The sequence below is a fragment of the Trachemys scripta genome, chromosome 2 (genome assembly GCF_013100865.1).
Source record: "Trachemys scripta elegans isolate TJP31775 chromosome 2, CAS_Tse_1.0, whole genome shotgun sequence".
Classification (NCBI taxonomy): Eukaryota; Metazoa; Chordata; order Testudines; family Emydidae; genus Trachemys; species Trachemys scripta.
In genome coordinates, this window is record NC_048299.1 from 83,734,169 (window position 1) to 83,759,069 (window position 24,901).

A 24,901-nucleotide genomic window follows, 5' to 3' on the forward strand; every position below is an offset into this window, starting at 1 on the left:
GGTTGAGCACAGAGATCTGAAAAAGCATTTGACCAAAAAGCAGAATAAAGCTTGAATTTGCTTGGCAGTGCTAATCCGAGAAAGAAAAGAATGAATTTCCTGCAGGTTTACAAATCATTTTTGGTGGTACTGCTCAGAAATTGCCAATTGACACAATCACAGCTCTGCTTAAGATAGCTTTGGCACATCTCTCAAATGACTGTCCTGTCAATGACTAGCAGCTCTATATGGGTGCTGACAGCAAGGGAGAAACAGTTTGCTTGCTCAGACTCAAGCTAGCCTGGTCAGTTTGCATGAAGTGAAACTGAACGTTGGGCAGAATTTTAATAAGTTTTGTTTGCTCTCAGATAGTGACAGAGAGAGTCTTTCAGACTGAATTAGTGGATCAAGCTTCAACACGATAAGAAACCAGGGAAAAATACTAGCAAAATAATTCAGGTGAAATTCTATCTAATAATGAAATTTGGCAAATATCTATATCAAAGTTAGGCAAAGTTGTCAACTAAGAAAAATTAACTTGCCAGAAATTTTATTAAGCTCCAGAAGCAAACACAGACCTTTCATTAACTATTGTATATTGAGGAATGCACTGAGAGGAAGTTTGCCAACAAAAAATAAATTTAAAATCTTGTGTGTGTACACACACATATATAAACACACACACACGCACATATACATACACACACACATATACATACATATAAATATATAAAAAAAATAAATGTATACTTACTCTGCATTTCAATTAACTGCAAATCAGAACCATTCTCTAATCCTATTATATCTGGATTTGTGCCATCATTTTTAGCGTTTTTCTGTCGTTCCTCTTCCAGTTGCAGCTTCAGTTTCCTAATCTGAAATTAAAATGTCATATTATGAAGAGTAATCTACTAGAAGTTATATTGTGACCACAAAACATTTTTCCCTTCATTATGATTCTCAGCATGAGGTGCCAATTGAGCTCTGTGTATGGAATTTTTCATGTATATTTTACATTTCTAAAAGTTTACAAAAACTATGGCTCAGATCCCAAGATGTGCAAAGGCATATCAGGGCAAAGCCAGCATTATGATGTATCTCTTTCCCTCATTCCCTGAAGTGATGGCTGCCAAACTGGTCACCTGTGCAGAGTTAGAGTAGTCTCAAAAGCAGCTTAACTTTGTGTTACATGTCAGCAGTTCCTACAGGTATTTCCAGAAGTCAGGGCTCATCAGTATGTAAGAAGTGCCCAGCCATGACCCCTATAGTTGGGGGCTGGTAAAGAAGGTAGGAGCTCTTATCTTCGCGCTACACTATTGGAAAATTCCTCCACAGCTGAGTGGAATGGTGTAGGGAGTTTGAATCTCATAAACAGGAGTTTACATAAGCCACCTCAAAATAGAATGATTTTTACAACTACCATGCTCTAAAAAGTGATTGTATTTTTATGGTCTATCCAGTATTTGGCTTCTATTTTGGCTTGAGCCCAAAACATCGTTATTTGATATTCATCTGAATATTAAAAATAAGGTATCTGGTACACTCTCAATGAAAACAAAGGCTGATAAGAATGGCTAGATCTGTGTCCTGTGCAGCTATACTCCATGCCTTCCCTTAGACCACAAGTTCACAAATTGTGGTCTGTGGATTAGTAGTCTAAGGAACACCTGCTGGTGGGCCACTGGTCACTTGCTAGTCACCAACTACTACCTCCTCTTTTCTAGTTGCTAAACTGCATTAAAAGCTAATATTCATAATATTTTCCCTTTAAACTAACTGTAGTTATCACAGGAATATTGTGATGATAAATTGGAAGAATCACAACATGGGAGAACAGATTATCTATGAGAGACTCTATAGTATGGAAAAGTTTGAGTACTCTTGTCCTGGACAGATCTCTCAGAGCACATAACGACCCTGGGTTCTGCTTTCTCTCGAGTCAGCCGTACTGGTACTGTTCAAAAATGACTCCCAAACCTTGTAAGATTTTAGTAACTTCTTCTTGCTTTTATAAAAAGAAATAAGAGAAAGAATGAATAAATAGCTACCTTCATTTCATATAACCATCACTGATCAATGATGATCTGTAATGGTAAGATGCAAATGAGTCAATCATACAGCACAATGTTAGTATAAAAAAGGAGAGGTAGGAAGCACCTTCACAAAGATCCATATATACTTCCAATTAGGATCACTCAGAACAACCATAAGGGAGACAGCTTGAAGAATCCACCACTCTAGCTATTGCATAAGACCAAGTTCATGCTGTTCAGGGCACCAATGGGAGGAGCTTAGTAGTTTTTGGCTGACCATCAACAGTTGGAAGTTTTATTAAAGCTAATATTTTGGTTTAGTTTGTTTTACCTACAGGTTTAGTAGCTTTTTATTTATTATTAATGTACTAACATGTTTTTCAGGGACACTCTTTTTTAAACCTAACCTATTCCTTTACAGAATATTTATGAAAAACAAACACACACATCTCTACCTGTGACAATAATTCTTCCTTTTCCCCAGCCAGTTTTCGTAGCCGAACATCTAAAAGAACCAAGGAAGATCTCAATTAAAAAATTAAAAAATTTAATGTTTATTTTATTTTCATTAAGCTTAAAAATAAAAATATTTTTTAAACTTAGCAAAAGCTGTGAATTTAATGACACTGAAAATGATTATTTGAGTTCTTATGGTTTATTATACTTGCCTAAATGGTAGCAAACATCAATACTTCAAACACATCACTATATTCACAGCAACATGTAGTTCAAATATATCTTTGTAACATATAAAAAGGTAATTATTTTCTTTACTTTTTAATATATAAAAAGTTTAGCAGCAATAAACATCTGAGACAGACAATTCCTGGTAGTTAATGAATGGCTGAGGGACAACTGGGGATAATTTATACATTTAATAAAACAAAACCATCTCCCACTTCCTAAAAATACTCACTTTAGTAAAAATACTCAAGACACGGCTAGTTACTGCTATAACCATTTTACCTGTATGTGTACTCCTTTCCCCAACCCTTTATTTCTGTCTTATCTTTCAGATTGCAAGCTCTTCAGGGAAGGGACTGTGCCTCCCTATGTTTGTAGGGTACCTATCATGCTGTGTTACTAGAATACAAACAGTAGCTTGGTTAATGGCCTAAACTGAAGCTAAAATAAATTAACTCATCCAGAAGATCATTAACCACTAGAACATACCCTCCCACTCAGTCAGTAATAAAATTAGAATAGGTCTGGCAAGTTCTCAGTTTCTTAGAGAATTATTTTAAAAATAATGTAAACAAAGCAACAGTGTGTGAGAAGTACCAAATAAGAGTATTAACAATTCTTTCTGTCCATTTTAACATGACCGGGCAATATCAGGACTATTTATTAAATAAATGGTTTAAAACAAAAAACATGTAGCCTTCCATTTAAAATGTATATACTACATGTACCAACACATAAGGATATTTCCTTGTGTACTAAGTAATGAGAAAACAATTTGTGCAGTTTAGCTAGGAAAACAAAATTAACCAGGAGCCTGGGAACAGAACCCTAACTTTGTCCACATACAGTAGTTGTTTGACTGTGCTAACTGGAACTAGAGCAAACCCATCTATTCTAAGCAATTAAGAGATACAATCAATTTGCATGAATACAGCATAAAAAATATTTCAAAGGACATGACAGGACACAATATACACTCCTATTTCTTGTACATTTGACTTTTCACAAATGGGCTCTTTAAATAGTTCATGTTTTTAAAGAAACATTTATTTCATAACAAAGAAAATGTGTTAATCAAAACACTTTACTAATCTTGCATTTTTATCCAATTATTTCCTAGTTTTCTTAGCTCGCTCTAAAGTTACCTCAAAAACAATAAAATGGAGACTGGACCATGAGAATTAACCAACTGCAGATGTCCTCACCGCACCTGCATATATATATATATATATATATATATATATATATATATATATATATATATATATATATGTATTTTATAGTCAACTAATATGCTGTTAGGTTAGTTAAACAAAGATGGGGCATTCAGCTTGGCAGTGGCACATATTTCATAAGTAACGGAAATATCTGTGTATAGCTCTAAAGTCACAATTTTGGATGTGAATACTGGGGGAAACAAAAATCCAGTAAAATCTTTAAAAGACATGTATTTAGTATATTTTTACCTAGTGGTCCTTCTCCTGCAGATTCCAAGACTTGAGCAGCTTCCTGCGATACAACTGCTATTGTACCAACCACTGGTTCATGGTTTACATCACCATTTGGAGTACCATCTGGGATTATAACTAACCCGTATTTCTGAAAAAATAAAAGGAGTTTTACTCATACAAAAGAAACCTTTTCTATCCAATTACATTTTACATTTTCTGAAGGGTTTTCAACTTGACTGAAACAGTTGCACCAAACTGAAATGTTCCATTTAACTTATGTGAGGATTGGGGGTTTTGGTCCATATTTGGACCAAGCAGTATTACTTATATCATTACCAGAGTCAAACCTTTATTTGGATGTACTGGAGTAGTAACATACTGCTTTCTGTTTTGTGTTTACGATGGCTGAACCCCCATTTCTGTATGTGTATTATTGTATACTACTGCTACTGACATACCTGTCCTGTCTTCATTGTTTCCTTCAGGTCAGCCAACTCATCTCTGAGCTCATCTCGCTCATGCTTAATGGAATCAAAGTACTCTTTCTGTCTTTCTAGGGCCTGGGTACAGGCAGATAGCAAGAAAAAGAATGGCACAGAGAGAGAGAGCAATGTGATAGGCAGTAGAGAGATTTTATACAAATAAGGCAAGCAGCTGAATAAAAGTAAAGAAAGGAGAAGGGGGATATAAAATAATATGTACAACTTCAATAGCTACCTTTTACAGTCATATGTTTGCCTCAGTGCTGCATGCTAGTCATGAAACAATCTACCTACAGTAGGCTCAGCAGATTTGATTAATTACACTGTTTACCAAAATGAATACAGTTCTTCCAAATGTGTCCATTTTAAGGCAATCTCTGCATGGTCTTTTCTGTATAGTATTTGTGTCTAGCTGAACTATCCTAGAAAACCCTCATAGTGGGAACAGCTTAGCGATAAGGTATTTTGACAAACACTTTGGTTAAGTTTAATAAATACCTGCCTCTGGCTTTAAGAGAAACATCTATTTCAGTCCAAATATACATTTATTTACTAAAAATTGCATACTACCACTAAACAGGCCATCACGCTACTACTGAACAGTCAAGACTCCACATCCTTCTCACAGGCCAGAATGCTCGGGGATTTAATTAGTAGAAACCGTAGAATATCACATCCATTACACTAACTACTCTGACTTGTACAGGTGCATAGAGTAGAAATCTTACAATCAAGATCTGTATAATTTAGTTCCTTTTATCCATTTTTACTTATCTGCTTCTCTGTTACTTGCATAAATATTTTAGCCATTTGGTTACTAACAAACATTTTTAGAAACACAAAACTAACGACACTACATTAGCACAAAAGGGGTCACAACAGAAAACACAATAATCTCATAGAGCTATGTTACCCAGAGTTAAGCCAGACATTCTCAGCCAATTAGGCAGCACTCCAATGTTCTATTTAAGTTAATTACTACATGCACTATAAATAATCCTGAATATGCGACAACTGCATTATAAATAATCCCAAATAAACAACAACTGCACAAATGTAAACACACATTTGCCAAGAAAACTCATCTAACAAATGTTTTGTCATGCATGAATCTTTAGGAACAGACTGATATAGAGGAAGAAATGAAGGTAAATAGCTTCAAATTGTATTTTCTCCACTTCTCAAATTTACTACAATAGAACCTCAAAGTTACGAGCGTCTTTCATAACTCTGAACAGAATGTTATGGTTGTTCTTTCAAAAGTTTACAACTGAACACTGACTTAATACAGCTTTGAAACTTTACTAAAAAATAAAGGGAAAGCAGTATTTTTCTTCTGGATAGTAGTTTATGTTTAACACAGTACTGTATTTATTTTATTTTTGGGGGGTCTTCGCTGCTGCCTGATCTGTGTACCTCTGGTTCCAAATGAGGTGTGGGGTTGACTGGTCAGTTTAACTCTGATGTTCTACTGTATATTGTATTTTAATTATTATTTATAGTTTCTAGGGAAAGAATATTTTATAATGCACTATTCTGTTCATTTATTTATTTCAACGGGAATAAATGAAACATGCAGTTGAACTGGATTTCATAGATGGAAAAATTAATCTTAACCAATGTATACTAAAAATATAGGAGTGGTCTAGCAGCTACCCTCTGATGGATATAGGATATTTTTAAAAAAATCATTTTATTATTTATCTACTGTTTCCTCAGGCACACTAGATTTCTACAACTAAAATTATAAACTTAAAGTCAAGCCCCTTATTTTTTAAACTCTGTGAATGCTTTAATTAGGGCTTGAAAAGTTTACCTGATGCCTACTAGCCAGAGTGCCAAGTGCCACTGCATGTACTCAAAGGTGCAATCTTTGCATTTTAAAGGAATAAACAATATTTATTGTGTATGCTACTGAAGTGTAAAATTATCAAATTTCTATTTAATATATTTTTAAACATATATTGTTACATATCTCAATTTAGTTATTCAAGTGCAAAAGAGTCCTTAAACATGGAGTTAGGGTTGTAGGCACTCTGCACTTCCCAGGACTCCTTGTGACTTTACAGAACATGGGAGTTTAATTCCCAAAACCCAAATCATTGACAAAAACAGGAAATTCAGAGTTAAGGTTTCCCTGCACACATGGTATAAGGTGCTTAGCATCGCAAAAAAAAAACAAAACACACCACACAAATGTTGAAAGAGAGTTCTGTTACATTTCTCACACAACACAGGCACACAACCATAACTCTGCCTCTCCGCCACTCCACGAGGTTGGCATTAAAAACTGGGAATATTCACTACCAAAAGCTTTAGTAACAGAGGTAGCGTTGGTTGTATTTCACTCACCCCCCCCAACCATATAACACCAAATTTTCAAAACTACTTCTTCCACAGTCCCTCTTACTGTCAAAATATTTTCCAAGACAGCTGAGCTCTGCAAGTGCATTGTAGAGAAAATTATTAATTAAAAGCAGGTTACTTGGGAGGAGGAAACTTTGCTTCAGAATTCCCTTGACCAAATATCCCCAAATTTGCCCCATAAAGTCTATCCCAGACCCTGATATGGCATAGCAGGTGCACTTTGGAGCACTTTGAATAATAAAAGCAATTCACGGGGGAGGGGGGAAATAGAGGGAGGAGGGGGAGAGGGGAGGAATGTATCTCAGGAGACCCTGAATAAATGACTAGATAAATTGTACCTCAGCCCTCAAACTGACATATTGAGTTTCAATCTTATTTGAATGTGCCTGTGAATTTGAGAGCACTTTGAAAAATAGACTTGAAACTGACATGCTGTTTCTATCCTGCTTGTGAACCAGATTTCTGGTTTGCATCAGCCTTGCAAACAACTTCTTAGAACCAGAATAAAATTCTAATAACTTACAAAATATAGTGCATTGTACAGCTGCTCAAAGGAGACTTAAGATGGGATACAGTGAAAATAGACCAGTCTTGACAAATCCACTAGAGCTTATCACCGGGGAAGACGACAAAAAATGAAAGCTGAGAAAGATGAAGTCATGGAAAATAAAGTGCTATAGGATCATAGGGGAGGCAAACAGAGAGGAAAAAGGTTCATTCTCCTTTACAGTGGCAGGGTGGGACTGGACTTCAATTTTGAGACATAAAGGCTAAAAACTCTGTTTTTAAAAAAGTTATGGTTTAGATTCTGTAGTCGTTGATGTCACTGGTCTCTACATCCACATAGGCAAGTTTCATATTTGCCATGAACAGGTAGATTTTTCAAGCCCTGGCTACAGGTAAAAAAAATTCTTATAAGTTAAGGGACTGTATGCATGACAAACTGAAGTCTTCTATTTAATAGGTTTAATTAATACAGTTCTATTTTATATAACACCAATCACCATATTATTTAGGTGCTTCAAGCTACTTCTTTCCTCTTTTGTTGTTTGTAATAAGCTTTACAGCATTTAATCTATAGTATATTTTGTTTAATCTTTTATTCTTCACAATGCTTTCAAAGTGAAAACCCTGGATTGCTTAAGTGAATGACAGACACATAGTATGTAATCATATTAAACACCTGCATGCTTCTGATGTATTGTGAGGCACATGACCACAAAACCAACCCTGAGATGTGCGTATGACATATAGCTAGACTTCTTGAAAAAATATGATTTTATAAGAGTGATTTTATTTAAAAACAAAACACTGCATTTTCGAATAGATGGCTAACAAGTGGAAGTGTTATGAGCGCTTAGATTTCTCCTTTCTTAATATAAAATGTATAACAAGTTGCTTAATGCATATATAAGGGAGTAAATTCAACATCCAAAATGAGTGTAGTAAGCCATATTTTCAAAACTGAATAGGTGGTTATGTATTTTTCATTTTCTGCTTGAAGTATTAGGCACTGGCTCCTGCTAGATGTATGACGACTGAGTAGATGGCTCCTATGGTTTTATCTTAGTATGGCCAAGCCTACGTTCTTAACCAATTTCTTAGAAGGATAAAATTGTAATTTATCCCTTTCACCCACTGTATATGTAAGTGAAATTCAGTAATATGAAGTGAAGCTCATTTCTTTGTTCCAGCGGGGGCGCCTATGTTACAAATATCAGATTGCAACTGTGTTTAAATGGCTAAAATATACATGGCCTTCATTTCTTTGGACTGTCCAGAATCCTCTAACAATACCAGTCTATTTCTAAATCAATGATCCCTTCCCCCCCGTATTAGTTTCATACCCCAATTTTTTTATCTTTCCAATTAATTGTCTCCTGGAGGTCAAACACCTCTCTGGTTATGGAGTCTATTTTCTGCTGCATGCGTTGATTCTCCTGTAGTAAACGGGAGGAGGAAAAGAATAAAAGAGGAAAAAGACAGACTAGTAAAGGAAACAAAAAACAGGTAAAGGAAACTAAATAGTAAAAAAATCAACCAAAGAGTCTGTAAGGATGAGAGTTTAAAAACATAGATGGCATCTTAGGCTAATATGACACCTTCCTCTTTCAATCACACAAGGATATTGTAACTAGCTTTATTTATACACTAATATTATATGGAGCAGGCAATATATAAAATAACTTTAAAAATTCTTCTCTCTATGGACTGAAAAGTTATTTGGCTATTAAAGATGAGCCCGGAACCACAGGCCTGGGTATAAATTAATGTAACCCCTTTTTATGTTAATTCTTATAAATTATGACAAATGCAATACATTAAAAAAGTTCAATGCCACAAAATTAATGAAATTTAATTAAAATACAGCATTGATGCAAGATATTAGAAAACAGGTTAAAACACTGACTTTTACATTTCCTAGCCTCTGACTTACCCTTCCAGCCCTCATTCACCATAACAGAAAAAGGTATAAACATAACAATTGTCCAGTATCAAAATGTTTGCAATGTATTGGATGCTAGCTATAGAAAGTTGAGAGTAACATCTGTACCAGTGCAAAACAAGTGTACTTTGGTTGTAATATGTTTGGGAAAATGTAATACATCCCAAGTCGGTGGTCGGGTATGCAGCAAACGGAATACAAACAGGATGATCAGGAAGAAAGAGCAAGTTCCTTTGAAAAGGTGTATTATTTATGTATTCTGCTTTCAAAACATAGAAACTCTAGTACATAGTATCTCAGACTATGGATAAGTGTTCCATATCTTTTTTAGAACAGTCACACTGCAAGATTTAGGGGTTATTTTCGTCCCAGGAAACTTAGAAAGTTAACCAATATATATGCTGAAGTGTTGAAGGCAATATGTGAATTAGTGTAAAAATTTCAATTTCAACTCATGAGGTATTTGTATTAGAACAGTGTTTTTCAACCTTTTTTTCATTTGTGGACCCCTAAAATATTTCAAATGAAGGTGTGGACCCCTTTGGAAATCTTAGGCATAGTCTGCAGACCCCCAGGGTTCTGTGGACCACAGGTTGAAAACCATTCTATTAGAAAATATGTAATAACACAGTAAACATATTAGATATTAATGCCCAACAAAACCACAATTTCTAAAGCAATCTGTAAGAAATATTGCAAAAAGTACTTCTGTAACTCAAAGACCCTTTTCTAACTTTTACACTTGTGTGTGTTGACAGAGTATTAGGTTTATCACCTCATGTTGTAAAATGGAAAACAATAGAAAGAAGGAAAGGAAAGAAGAAAGAAAGAAGGAAATAAAGAATTGTGTATTTAGACAAGATAAAGCATCCAGCAATGAAATGCCTGTCAAATAATTCTAGGTAATGTACAGTGGAGTTGCATCATAGGCGCATTTAACTTACGCAATTTTAACTATACACGCTCGGCAAAACAAAAAATAACAATTTAAATACTGTACCTGTAGTGCGGGCGATTCCGCCTGCCATTCCGCTCAATGAGCATTTGACTATACGCGATTTTCGCCTTATGCGCTGACTTCATAACCTAACACCCGTGGAAGATGCGACTCCCCTGTACTACTGTGATCAGAAGTGGCCTTAGCATTTTTGGTGGGCCTACTAAAATTTTTCTTATGCCCTCAAAATATAACCGATCCCAATCTGTTATAATCATGCCCCTATAATCATGTCCCTGGGCTAGCCTGAGGATTTTGGGGACGATTAGAGAGAATTCTTTGATATCCCAACAGATCAACTCATTTTGCATCTGTGAGTGGAGGTGGTATCTGTGCTAAAATCAACCTTCAGCTGATCAAGGTAACCCTATTGGTTGTGTTGGGTTACGTGCATAATGCCAACATTTAGAAAAGTATTACAATGAGTAACTGTCTAAATAACCTGCAAGTGTGGGTGCCCTTTGGCCCCCATTTTGTGAAGTGTCCATATGCATCTAGTGAATATAAGCATTTATGTGCTGTTGCACTTTACAAACGTTAATAATCCAGACCCTGTGAGGCAGTTAAGTATTCCAGATAAAACTCAACCAGAAAGGTTCAGTGACCCAACTAAGGTCACAGAGGGAGTAAGTGTCAGACCCAAGATTAGAATATGCAAGAGATCCTTGCTCTCAGTTCTTAGTCCACTACATGCTGTGAAAAGGCAGTTACCTTTTTTCGTAACTGGTGTTCTTTGAGATGTGTTGCTCATGTCCATTCCGTTGTAAGTGCGTGTGCTTGCCACATGCACCGGTGCTGGAAGTTTTTCCCTCAGTGGTATGCGTAGGGGACCAGCTCTGGGGCCCTCTGAAGTGGGGCACATATGCTGTGGTTTAAGGGGCACTGCCAGCAGGGCAGGCCTTTGGGGTGGGCGACCAGGATGGCTGCCGAGGGTGGCTCCCCAAAGAGGGTGCCGTGCGCTGGCCCAGTGCTCCACTTGTGTGCTGCGGCCAAGTGGCCGCGGCGTTGGTTCCTCTCCACCCAGCCCAGCCCTGCTCCTCTCGACCAATGGGCCCAGGGCTGCCTTCTCCCTTCCCACTACCCCTACCCCCCACCCACTTGCTCCTCTTGGCCAGCCAGCCACCAGCTGAGGAGGGCTCCTGCCAGTGAAAGGGGTGGAGAGGAGCCCTCAGCCATCACGGCTCCGCTCCAGCCCCACCTCTTCCCTGCAGAGGCTTGTATCACTTGGTGGACGGGGAGCCCCGGCAGCAGGCCCAGGGATTTCTGGCTGCTGTGTGCTGAGGACAGTTAGGCTCCCCAATGACACAGCCCCTGCCTCCTCCCTGAGCTCTCAGGCCTCTGCTGGGCCTGGGGCAGCGTTGAAAAGAGGGTGGTGTGAAATGCAGAAAACGTCTGTGCCCGTGGAATATTGATATGTGAAAGTAGGCATCCTTCAAATCAAGGACGGCATACCAATCTCCCGGATCCAGAGAAGGACTGATGGAGGCCAGGGAGACCATGCGAAACTTCAAAGATACTTGTTGACACCTCGCAGGTCCAAAATAGGGCAGAGACCACCCTTGGCCTTTGGAATGAGAAAATACTGGGAATAAAAGTCTTCCCCTTTCCGATGCGTGGGGACTTCTTCTATGGTCCCGACTTGCAGGAGAGCTTGTATCTCCTGGGCGAGAAGTCACTTGTGAGAAGGGTCCATGAAGAGGGGATCGGAGGGAGTTTAAATAAACTGTAGGATGTACCCCACTGCCACCCTGCTGAGGACCCAGCAGTCCATTGTTATTGCAGCTCAAGTGGGGAGGGAGGAAGGAAGGCAGTTTGAAAACAAAAAGAGGGTAGGATCTGTCTGTAGACTGGGATGTCACCCTTGGGCACAACCTGAAAATGCCTGCTTGTTACCCTGGGGGTAGTGCGAAGAGCCTAACTGGGAGGCAGAGCTGAATTGTTGGCCCTGACGGTGCTTATAGGCCTTGCCCTTCTTGTGATAGGGCTCTGGTCTGTCTTGACTGCTAGATCTAGGAGGTTGTTTGGGTTAAACCTCTTTCTAGCGGGGGCCAGCATGTAGAGGCCTAAGGAGTGTAGGGTAGCCCTAAAGTCCTTAAGCCCATGTAATTTTGTGTCTGTTTGTTCCGCAAATAGGGCCCAGCTATCAAAAGAGAGGTCTTGGAGTGAAAGCTGGGCCTCTGTTGCCAGCCTAGAGGACATCAATCACAATGCCCGCCTCATTACCATGGCCATGGATCTTGCAGCCGAATCCACCACATCAGAGGCGGCCTGGAGGGAAGCCTTTGCCACCAATTTTCCCCTCACCCAGGATGGCAAAGAACTCTAGTTTGGACTTCTCAGGCAATGAGTCCTCAAATTTGGAGATTGACTGCCAAACATTAAAATCATAGCTCCTAAGTAGGGCCTGATGGTTTGCCACTCAGAGTTGTAGGCTAGCAGACGAGTAAATCTTTCTCCCAAATAAGTCAAGCCTCTTGCCATCCTTATTTTTGTGAGTTGGGCCTGGTTGCCCTTATCTCTCTCTTTCATTGGCCGCCGAGACCACTAGGGAGTTTGGGGCCAGGTGAGAGTACAAATATTTGAACCCCTTTGCAGGGTCATAATACTTCCTCTCTGCCTGCTTGGAGATGGATGGGAGGGAGGATAGGGTTTGCCACAAAGTTTTTACAAGCTTTATCACCCTATCATGCCCGGGAAATGCCACCCTGGATGAGGCCACCGCAACCAAGATGTCAAACAGCCCATCAGTGGGTTGCGCCAACTCCTCTGCCTCTAACCCCAGGCTCGCTGCCTTTTTAGCGGCTCTCGGTGTGCCCTGTGGCACTATCTGTGATAGTCCCGCCACTGCCTCATCTGGTGAGGAGGCGAGGGCAGAAGGAGAGGTGACCTCCAACTAAGGCTAGGGGAGGCCCGTGGGCACGTTGCTTGGACCCTGCGTCCAAATCCGGGAACAGGCGGGAAACAGTAGCCGACCTTCTCTCTGACGCCCCTGATACAGATCATTACATGAGGGTCCCTGGAGAACCCCCCCATGGATTCCAGAATTGCCATGGGGTGAGCCATTGGCCCTGGGGGAGCCTCCCAGGCTTGGCCGAGGACATCTGGCCCAAGGGACCCAGTACCGAGGAGGAGGAGGAATGGTCTTGTCTCGGGGACAACTGCGGTGCTGACGTGGCCCTGAAGTCCTCTTCCTGCTTGCTTCCGTGACGCTTGTGGTACTGAAGCTCCAAGTCCTGGAGCTGTCTGCTCGGGACACGGTGGCAGAGTTCAGTGGATCGGCAACGGGCATCTGGCGATTGACACCTAGAGCTCTGGGATCAGTGCTGTGAGTCCAATGACCAAGAGCGGGATAGTGAGGAGCGCTGCCTCAATCCAGGTGATTGGTGCTGCATATCTGGCAATCTATGCCTCAGCACCAGAGATCAGCCACACCATGACTCCAATGGGGTCCTTTGCCCTGGGGAGTGATATCTCCTGTCTGGAGACCGGTGTCATTCTGGGAACCAATGATCCGTTGTGGCCCTGTATCGGCCATTGGGTGAGCGACGCCATCCCATGGGGGACAGTTGCCGAGAGTCCTGCAAATAAGGCCAGGAACTTCAATCGGTCTGGCCAGGTCAGAAGCGCCTCACTGGGAATCGTCACTTTGTCATCAACTGCTGTGTTGTTAGGGAGCAATGCCACACCAACAGGGACCGTGGTACTGGTCCCAGTGCTGACTTCCCCCTGGAGCTGGCCACATCTTGGCAAGGCGTCAGGGGCACCAGTAAAGACAATGTCTTTTGCAGCCTGGAAGGCCTCCAGTGTGGACAGGACTTCCATGTGCAGGGGGCCTTTGCCACTACCTGGGGTGGGCGGTGGGTCTCTAGGAGCGCTGGTTGGCCTAGCTGGCAATGTCATTGTCTGGCTGGGTTCCGGAGACTTACTGCCTTGCAAGGGTCTATACTCCTCCCCAGACTTTCCCTTTGCTACACGGGAGGTCGGGGAACGCCTCTCCCCAGGCACTTCTTTTGCTTCTTACCTGGTACAGGGGACTGGGACTGGCGCCGGGAGGCTGATGCCGGGGGTGCACTTTGCATTGATGCTGCCGTACTCGGTGCAGAGTCTGATTTTGGTGGCTCAGAGCCTGGCGCAAGGGCCGACTCCATGAGGAGCGCTCTTAATCTTATGTCCCGCTCAGTTTTTGTCCTGGGCTTGAAGCTCTTACAAATGCGATACTTAATTGATATGGGCTTCCTCCAAACACTTTAAGCAACTTTGATGAGGGTTGCTAATCGGCATATTCTTCCGACTGCCATCACCAGGCTTAAAGCCTGGGGAGTGGGGTATGCCCCATCCCTGGGCTAAGTCCAGAGGGAACTGTCTAAGGTTGTCTAAGATGGGGCGGGCAAACTTTTTGGCCTGAGGGCCGCATCAGGTTTCAGAAATTGTATAGAGGGCCAGTTAGGGGAGGCTGTGCCTCCCCAAACCTCCCCAAACAGCCAGGCATTGCCCAGCCCCTACCTCCTATCGCACCCCCCCTGCTTCTCGCCCCCCTGACGGCCGCCCCATCCGCCCCGCTCCTGCTCTCTGTCCCCTGACCGTCCCCGGACCCCCCCGGCCCTAACTGTCCCGCGCCACCCCATCCAACCCCCCCCCTTCCTGACTGCCCTCTGGGGACCCCTGCTCAATCCACCCCCACCCTGCTCCCTGACTGCCCCCCGCTGCCCCATCCAACCCCCCCCTCCTTCCTGACTGCCCCCCCTGGCACCCCCCGCCCCATCCAACCACCCCTTCTCCCTGACCTCCACCCTCTGACCGTCCCCACCCCTGGCCTCTGACCATCCCCTGAACTCCCCAGCCCTCTATCCAACCCCCCTGCTCCCTGCCCCCTTCCCGCACTGTCTAGAGCGCTGGTGGCCGGCAGCGCGGCTGCACCAGGACAGGCAGCCACACCGCCCGGCTAGAGCCAGCCATGCACCGCGTAGCACAGAGCACCGGGTCAGGCCGGGCTCTGCAGCTACGCTACCCCAAGAGCTTGCAGTCCGCTGCCCAGAGCCCATGGTGCAGTGAGCTAAGGCTGCGGGGGAGGGAGGACAGCGGAGGAGGGGCCGGGGGCGAACCTCCCGGACCAGGGGCTGGGTAGGAGGGTACCGCGGGCCATAGTTTGCCCACCTCTAGTCTAAGCTATCTAGAACACTAACAGTTAAGAAGACAAAGAACTACTTATCTATTTACAACACTAAGAGAAAACCACTGGGAAAGTAAGCACTTGCCAAAGCAAGGAGACATTCCAGCACTGTCACTGGTGGAAAGAAGGAACTGAGGGTGTGGGGAGCCGGCAGCGCCCTTTATACCATATGTTCACCACTCCAGAGGCCACCAGACCAGTCCCCTACGCATACCACTGAGGGAAAAACATCCAGCACCAGTGAATGTGGCAAGCACACACATCTACAATGGAATGGACATGAGCAAGCCCTCGAAGAAGAACAACCCCTTCTCCTGGCCAGAGGTCATATTGGCTGCATACATCAGTCTTAGCACCATAAGCTGCACCCCCATCAGTACCATATCCTCCCACTACTGCTCAGGGGTTTTCTCAAAAGTCTTCTGAGTTTCACAGGACCCCAAAGACCGACCCAGGGAACTGGTAGGGTAGTGGAGGAACTGGGGGACGGAAAGGGGGGAAGGAAGAGAAGAGGAGGAATGAATAACTTTCAAATGTTATAGCCTTGATTTGTGTATCTAATTAAAAGAGCTAGAAACTGACGTTCCTTGGACCTACAATTTAATATGGGGTTTGCAACAAGAAGCTGGCACTGATTTTGAGAGCCAGTACCATGCCAACTGAAAACAACACATTCATGTACACCTGCGCAAACATAAGCCACAATGCAAACCTAATTAGAGGTCATTCACAAAAACTGAAATTCCCCCCATCCCCTTTTTAAATAAACTGTAAAACAAACGTTTTTGGGAAGGCAAAGAAAGTTAAATTCATTTGAGGCTGGTGTCTGGGATTGGGACAACAGCCCAATATTTGGGTGTGATGATAGAGCAGGAGTTCGAGCTATGGAAAACTGCTAGTCTATGAACCCATGTTTTGCGAATAGAGGCATTAGACTTGTGTTCACAAAAAGAAAATATTGGTCTGAGGCCCAGTAATTAGATTTTTTTTTTGAAGTATTTTACCATAGCCAATATAATTTTTTGTAAATTTCATAGGAACATTCCTAACTTTTAAATAAATTCATAAAAATTAAGATAGAATGGTAACTCATAAAATACTGACTGGATAAGTTTATGTTCCTGTCACTACAACTGGACTTTTTGTTGCTCAAAAAATATAATCTGATATTTGTGTCTATTTTGTATACGGGAAATACGTACATATCCAAACTTGATATAGTCTATCTACATCAAAACAAAAGAACATAACAGCCATACTGGGTCAGACCAAAGGTCCATCTAGCCCAGTATCCCGTCTTCCGACAGTGGCCAATGCTGGGTGCCCCAGAGGGAATGGACGGAACAGGAAAACATCAAGTGGTCCACTCCTTGTCGCCCATTCCCAGCCTCTGGCAAACAGAGGCTAGGGACACCATCCCTGCCCATCCTGACTAATAGCCATTGATGAACCTATCCTCCATTAATTTATCTAGCTCTTTTTTGAACCCTGTTCTAGTCTTGGCCTTCAGAACATCCTCTGGTAAAGAATTCCACAGGTTGACTGTGCGTTGTCTGAAGAAATACTTCCTTTTGTTTGTTTTAAATATGCTGCCTATTAATTTCATTTGGTGACCCCTAGTTCTTGTGTTATGAGAAGGAATAAACAACAACACTTCTTTATTTACTTTATCCCTCACATATTTCCATAAGTACAGCCATATGACGTTGAATGTGTACAAACCTCTATTAGTTCATCTCTCTGACGAAGGCCCTCTTTAAGTTCATCCATCTTATACTGTAGAACACTGCACATGTGTTTCTGCCTTTCCAATTCCTATATTAAACAAATATCAGTAAAGCAGTGCATGCTTTGTTGAGGGTTTGACACATACATTTTCAATATAAATTAAAATAAACATATTATGAACATCAGTAAATAGCAGTATTAGCAGTGATTTCCTCTTGCATTTCAGACTCCTTAGAAGTTAGAATTTACAGGTTCACGGTTTGAATAGTTTTCCAGACACTAAGTAGCTAAATGACTAAACCTACTAGCTGGGAATGTGGGCAACCCACCAACAAGGTGTAAGTGCAATGAGCTGGTGAGAAGCCCACCCAATTATTGAATCTGCACAATGCTCTTTTTGTATTATATTTTCTAGCTAGTGTTGAAAAATTTGGGGCCTGGACCTTTGTGGAAAGGAGGAATCTAAGTGACTGACAAAATAATTATTCCCTCCCAACACACATACTTCAACAGAACATTCCGGTTCTTAATAATTTTCAATCATGATATAACTTCTCTGTCATATCTGCTTAAAAAATAATCTCAATATTCAAGGTAGCTACTGACCATCAGGCTCTATTTTCATTAAAAAAAAATCAGGCTTTTATAATACAGTTTAATACACAAAATATCAGTACCTTTGACTTCTCTTCATTTTCCCTATAGAATTCTGCCATCTGCTCTTCCCTTTCCTCAATGACATCCTTCAGCGTATCCACTTGATAAATCAAATTGTTTTTCTCATTATCTAGCTGAGCATTAGAAACCATAGCTTTCTTATACTTCTCTTCAACTTCAGATAGAGAATCCTGCACAGATGTTAGAAAAATTAGCATTAATTTAACTGTTTGATGAATCCGTATAAATGCTACCTGTGGACATAATACTGAAAAGCTTACATTTGTTTTGAACTAAAATCATACCAACATTTTAATTCACTAAGTACTGTTTGAGGTCTTTCTGTAGAAATATAAATTAAATTACAGTAAGTTTCTATTATTTAGTTGATAGTGTTAATTGCTCTGCAAAATTGTTGCAAATGTATGCAACAAATTACAGAATAACTTTTCACCTGCATTTTTTCCTGTGCCACCCCCGGAACTTAAAATCTTACTAATATTTCTAACTTTGGAAGATGTAGGAGCTATTTCCCCCTAACATATGTATTTTCGTTTTTCTGTCAGTTTGTGTCACAGCCATAACATTTGTTCAGTGTTTGCAGGTGTAAACGTTTTTAGGAATTCAGTAAAATTACAAAATTGATAAGAGCTGAAATGATTAACCAAATAAATCACCTAAAAGTATGAAAGAAGATCTCTCAATAATTAAAAATGATTTTAACTGATAAAGTATCTGATTTTTAACCTGCCAAAATAAACTTAACACATCAACACCACCACAATCACTTATTGTTTTATAGCTCAGAACCTAAATTTTAATATGGTCACAGACATTTTAGTAATCATCCCCTGTGGTTTTGGAGAAATCAGTGTTTAAATAGTTTTTGTGCCTTTAACTGCTTAGCTCTTTTACCAGTTGTGGCATATGCATCTCATTTACTTTTTGGAGAACTCCACAGTTTTGATTCATATACTTGATACTAATCTGTCTAAATAAGGTCTTTGGCTAAAGAGAAGGTGCATGTGCACAGTCTGCTATGCACCTAGTCAACCACTCTTACCCAATTCTTCTCTGCCCTGAGGGTAAAAATCAATCATGTAAACACAATTTTCAAGCACAGTAGCAAATGTCAATTATTCACATAATAGAGAAACTATTAGCCTATTTGTATCCTTGAAATATGCAGTGATCTCAATACAAGATAATTTTAAAGTGCAAAATCTCAATATAATAGATTCATATAAATTAGAGGTGGCCTGTTAGATCATCAAATCCATCTTCTTGCCAGTGTAGGACTGTTCCCCCACTATACATTCTCTAGTGTTCTGTTGTCTATTTTTCAAAGTTGGAACTGATGGCGTTTCCACCAATTCCACTTTCTGAAGGAGATTATTCCATAATCTAACACATTTTCACTATTGGGAAGCTGTTCCTTACAGCCCAAATCTTCCTTTTCATAATTTCATCTAATTATGTCTACTCATACCTCCTTTTCCCACTTCCAGGATCCAGAAGCCCTGTGCTGGAGAAACACCGTATCTCAAGCACCCTTCCCAGGACAAAAAACTTACAAATGCCATACTGAATTAGAATGACAGTATTTGGAAAAAATTGGTAGATAGGGTCTCAGAATAATTGTGCATGGATAAATTAATAGATTAAGCTTGCAAAATATGACGGTTATGAGCATGATGAAAAAGCATTCATTTGTTCTATGTTCCACCAAAAAATAAAGGACATCTTCAAAGTGGAAGTCATACATATCAGAAGATGGAAAACCATAACAAATAAAAAAAATTACAGGTAAGGAAATTTTTCATGTGTTTCTATACTCTGGGAAGTAGCAAAGAGTAACCAGATATTAAAGTCAGAGTGGGACAAAGAAAAACAATTAAAATATAGATAAAAGCTTTATACAACTATATACAAAGGAATTTCTAATTTTAGATTAAGAGAAGCACAAACACAACTTCTGCTTAGGTCACTATAACAATTCTGCAATGAATGGTGAAAGCATTAATTGTTGAAAATTAAGTGTCTGCCTTGCAGATCTCATCAAAAGTAGCTCTCATCTCTTCTGCTTATGAAGTGGTTGTTCTTCTAGTTGAGTGTGCATTGAGTCCCTGACAGATAAATTTATAAGCCTTAAGGTATGTTTGTGCCCATGAAAAGAACATTAGTTATTCCATTTCATAGTAAGATCAAATAAAGTTTTATGGCCCTTAGTATTTCCAAAGGATATGTAGATTTGGGGGGGAGGGCAGGGGACGGAGCTTAAATGGAAATTAAAAGGAACAGACAAGAGTGAAATAGCTGCAAGCTGCAAGGAAACGTCTGAAAAACACGATAATAGAGGCTCACACAATATGTACCCCTCCTCCCAAAAACCCACACCAAAACAGAAAGAGGACCAACAAAAGAAAAGTACAAGAGGTGGCTAGAGATTAAAAAAAAAGACATTTTAAAAAACTAGAAGTTAAATCCTATTGAGGAAAATACAAAGTGTAAAAATATAATTAGGCAGGCCAACAAAGAATATGAAGACCAACTAGCAAAAGACAAAAACATTTTTGCTCTTAGTTTTTAAGTACATCAGAAGCAAGAAGCCCACCAAACAATCAGTGGGACCACAGGATAATTGAGATACTAAAGGAGCACTCAAGGAAAACAAGGCTGAGGAGAAGCTAAATGAATTCTTTGCATCAGTCTTCATTGCAGGGGATGTGAGGAAGGTTCCCACACTTGAGCCATTTTTTTAGGTGACAAATCTGAGGAACTGTCCTAGATTGAGGTATCAATAAAGATGATTTGGGAATAAACTGCTAAATTAAACCGTAATAAGTCACCAGGACCACATGGTATTTACGAAAGAGTTCTGAGGAACTCAAATATGAAATCACAGAACTACTAACTGTGGTATGTTACCTATCGCTTAAATCAGATGACTGGTGGATAGTTAACGTAATGCCAATTTTTAACAAAGGCTCCAAAGGTGATCCTGGCAACTACAGGCCAGTAAGCCTAAACTTCAGCACCAGGCAAATTGGTTGAAACTATAGTAAAGAATTATCAGAAACAGATTAACACAATATGTTGGGGAAGAGTCAACACGGCTTTGTAAAGGGAAATCATGCCTTGCCAAATCTATTAGAATTCTCTAAAGGTGTCAAATATGTGGACCATGGTGAAATAATGGATATAGTATACTTGGACTTTCAGAAAGCCTTTGACAAGGTCTCTCACCAAAGACTCTTAGCAAAGTAGGCAATCATGGCATAAAAGGGAAGGTCCTCTAATGGATCAACAACAGGTTAAAAGATAGGAAACAAAGGGTAGGAGGAACAAATGGTCATTTTTCACAGCGGAGAAAGTTAAATAGTAGGGTCCCCAAAGGATCTGTACTGGGACAAAGTTACAAAGCGATCTCACAAAACTGGGTGACTGGGCAACAAAATGGCAGATGAAGTTAATTGGCAATAAATGCAAAAGTAAAGTACGCTGGAAAACATAATCCCAACTATAAACACAAAATGAAGGAATCTAAATTAGCTGTTACCACTCAAGATAGATAGGAGTGATTGCAGATAGTTATCTGAAAACATCTGCTCAATGTGCAGCAGCAATCAAAAAAGCTGAATATGAAGAATCATTAGGAAAGGGATAGATAAAGAAAATATCATGTCACTATATAAATCCATGCTATGCCCATATCTTGAATAATGCACGCTCTTTGGTCACTCCATCTCAAAAGATGCACATTAGAATTGGAAAATAGTACTGAGAAGGGCAACAAAAACGATTAGGGGTACAGAACAGCTTCCATATGAGGAGAGATTAAAAAGACTGGGACTGTTCAGTTTTGAAGAGAGATGCCTAAGGGGGGATATCATAGAGGTCTATAAAATCATGAATGGTGTGGAGAAAGTGAATAGGGAAGTGTGATTTAACCCTTCACATAATACAAGAACCAGGAGTCACACCCAAAGAAATTAACAGGCATAAAAGAAACAGAAGTACTTCTCCATACAACATACAGCCAACCTGTGGAACTCACGGCCAGGGGATGTTGCAAAAGCCAAAAGTATAACGGCTCCAAAAAAGAATTAGACCTATCTTCCATGAATTTATCCATCAGTGGTTATTGGCCAAGATGATTAGGGATGCAATCCAATGCTTTGGGTGTCCCTAAACTTCTGTCTGCCAAAAAATGGGACTGGATGACCAGGGATGGATCACTCAATTGCCCTGTTCTCTTCATTCCCTCTGAAGCATCTGGCAAGGCCACTGTCAGAAAACAAGATACCAGACTAGCTGGACCATTGGTCTGAACCAGTATGGTCCTTCTTATGTTCTCATGTTAAAGTAGAAAGATACTCTATTGGGGACAAATTCCAGAGTGGTACAAAAAACCACAATTATCTCTGGAAAAAACTGCAACTACAGGTCTTTAATAAAAAGGGGTCCCTTTGTTCACTTATTTTTCTAGTTGAAGTGACTGCTGAAAATTTTTTCTTTTTCTCATCATGAGGAAAAGGCAGGTGCCAACAGAAAGAGTTGGTGAGAGCTTGGAGGACCAAAGTTGAATTCCATTGTACAACAGGTTGATTTTTAGTTTCTGATGCCTTAGAGACAAGAAAACCTACAGAGAAGAGGTTGAAGAGGTGACTTTTCAGACAAAAGAGAAAATGTATTGTTTGTAGAACAGACACCTGGCTTAAAATAACTGAGGCACAGGCCACTTTGAAAACTGGACAACTGAGACATTAGTATTCCTTCTCTAGTGGCCTAAAAGGTGTTTATTGTCCTTTGATCATATTAGGAAAACCATATATTTCACATTCTTTTATATATACTGAACATGCACAGCTTTCTTGATATAAAGAGGAAATCTACTAGTTCTCTGGAGTAATCAGGTGAGACAAGGCTTCAGTTTTGAGGTTCCAGCTAGGAAGAGCGGTCTCCATGAGGACTTTGATGAATTAAGTCCTTCATAATTGGCAGCTCCCAGTGGTCTGATTACAAGACTTACTAAGGCACAGTCCTCCCAGATATTTTGAATTGTATTTTCTCTGTTGGCAATGGTAAAGTTGAAGACCCATCCAAAGGAAAGAAAAAAAAATACCCATCTTTGAAGGTGGTTGATGCCAGTGTCTGGAGTAAGATAAAAGGACTTGTTTGTTAAGTTGATTTGAAAAGTGTCTGTTTAATTAACCATTTCTGGATTAGAAGCTGAAATTTTTTTTAACTCAGTTTCTATTCTCACAGGAAGAGATCTTTTACACTCAACCAGTCTGTTTTGGTGGTGGTTCTTCACCATGACATTTGAGGCCCACATAAAACAGCCCAGATTTTCCAGAACTGTAGGACTTCTTAAGGTCTGTCTCTCTCTGTTTCTCCCTATATACAATCTACACATACATACATACATACGTGTGTGTGTGTGTATACACACACACTTTTTTGTGTGTGCAAGTAGTGCCTCCCTGCCTGTTGCAATAAGTGAGGGTGAAACCACTCTTTTTTCTGTATGTAGAGATATTTTGGAGATGGCACAATTTTTGGAAGGAGAAACTTGACAATATCCCTCTGCACACTCAGTTTCAAAAGGTGAAATGGAATGAGTTTATCCTTGAGATCACTGGACTAAGTGATTTCCCATCTCAGCACGGTAGCCAGAGTGGCTTGCCTACACGGTTATGCACAAGGAAGGAAACATGCCACTTGAGTGAGCTATGAAATGGATAAGATAGCCCAATCAGCTTGTTCATACTCTTGTATTGCTAGTTTCAGTTGCCAGGAGGAAGTGCAAAAGAACTCAGATATATTATGGCTCAATGGACTATAACTGCACAGAAGATCATCAGAAGTTGCAGGCACTAGAGGGCTGATACTTAATGGGCTTGGACCACAGGAAGAATCAGAATTGATCTTCTGAAATAGATTCAGGGGTAGCAAGATCTCTATATCAAGTTGGTCACAAACTCATGTTATTGAATTAATCTGGTGGTCTGAAGAGAGTCCCAGGCTATTTCCCTTGTTGGAGAAATATATCAGTACATCATCCAAATTATATGAGATCTGAAATACTCTGGGAGCTGATGACAATCTCAAAGACATTACTACAAATGGGAAGTAGACCTGGAGATTAACTGAACATACATAGCCCCCTGGTGATATCTCCCGAGTCAGTGCTATGGGTTCCATCCAGAAGTTCACCTTCCTGACTGCAAAATTCAAGTCCTTCATTGGACAAAAGCCACCCTCTTTCTTGGAGGCCACAAAACATTTTAAGACAAAACTGTTCTCCTTACTCCAGAGAAGAAACACAGATGATGGCTTCTACAGGCAGCAGATTCTGTAGAGGTATCAGTATCATAGATCTGTTGGTCAGGTTCAGAAATAATACTGACTTGGAAGAATTTTGGAAGGAGACACTGAGAATTCTAGGGGGAAATGGGCTGGAAAATGGAAATAATGTACAGGCAACTCAAAAGAGCTACTCGGAAATAAAGTCACCTCAAATTTTAGCTGGAAATCTAAAATGGAGAGGCTATATAAATTAGTCAGGCTGACCTGAGGAGGTCAATGGAGGCAGATTGCACACTTGTAGAGCTAAGTCCAAGAGTCAGAAAGCCTGAAAAAGAAGGAAGGATTCCCTTCAGACTGAGTTGAGGGTAGATGGCACTGGTGGCAGAAGCCACACATAAAAAACGGTTACTCACCTTTGTAACTGTTGTTCTTCGAGATGTGTTGCTCATATCCATTCCAATTAGGTGTGCGTGCGCCGCATGCACGATTGTCGGAGAATTTTCTACCCTAGCAACACCCGGTGGGTCAGCTGTGGAGCCCCCTGGAGTGGCGCCTTCATGGCGCTGGATATATACCCCAGCCGACCCAGCGTCCC

General features: G+C 40.6%; 1 protein-coding gene across 26 annotated transcripts in view; it reads right to left on the reverse strand.

Annotated features, from left to right (window-relative positions):
* Positions 1-24,901, reverse strand: part of LRRFIP2 (LRR binding FLII interacting protein 2) — a 126,556-nt gene that overhangs the window by 14,394 nt on the left and 87,261 nt on the right. For 22 of the 26 annotated variants that reach the window (XM_034761104.1, XM_034761106.1, XM_034761100.1 and 19 more), the window contains 7 exons: positions 18,015-18,185; positions 17,332-17,424; positions 8,844-8,936; positions 4,606-4,707; positions 4,163-4,295; positions 2,468-2,517; positions 734-854 (listed from right to left, as the gene is read on the reverse strand). In XM_034761104.1, the coding sequence (XP_034616995.1) occupies positions 734-854; positions 2,468-2,517; positions 4,163-4,295; positions 4,606-4,707; positions 8,844-8,936; positions 17,332-17,424; positions 18,015-18,185 (763 nt within the window). The remainder of the gene's footprint in view (positions 1-733; positions 855-2,467; positions 2,518-4,162; positions 4,296-4,605; positions 4,708-8,843; positions 8,937-17,331; positions 17,425-18,014; positions 18,186-24,901) is intronic. The other 4 variants (XM_034761112.1, XM_034761111.1, XM_034761122.1 and 1 more) reach the window with 1 other exon arrangement.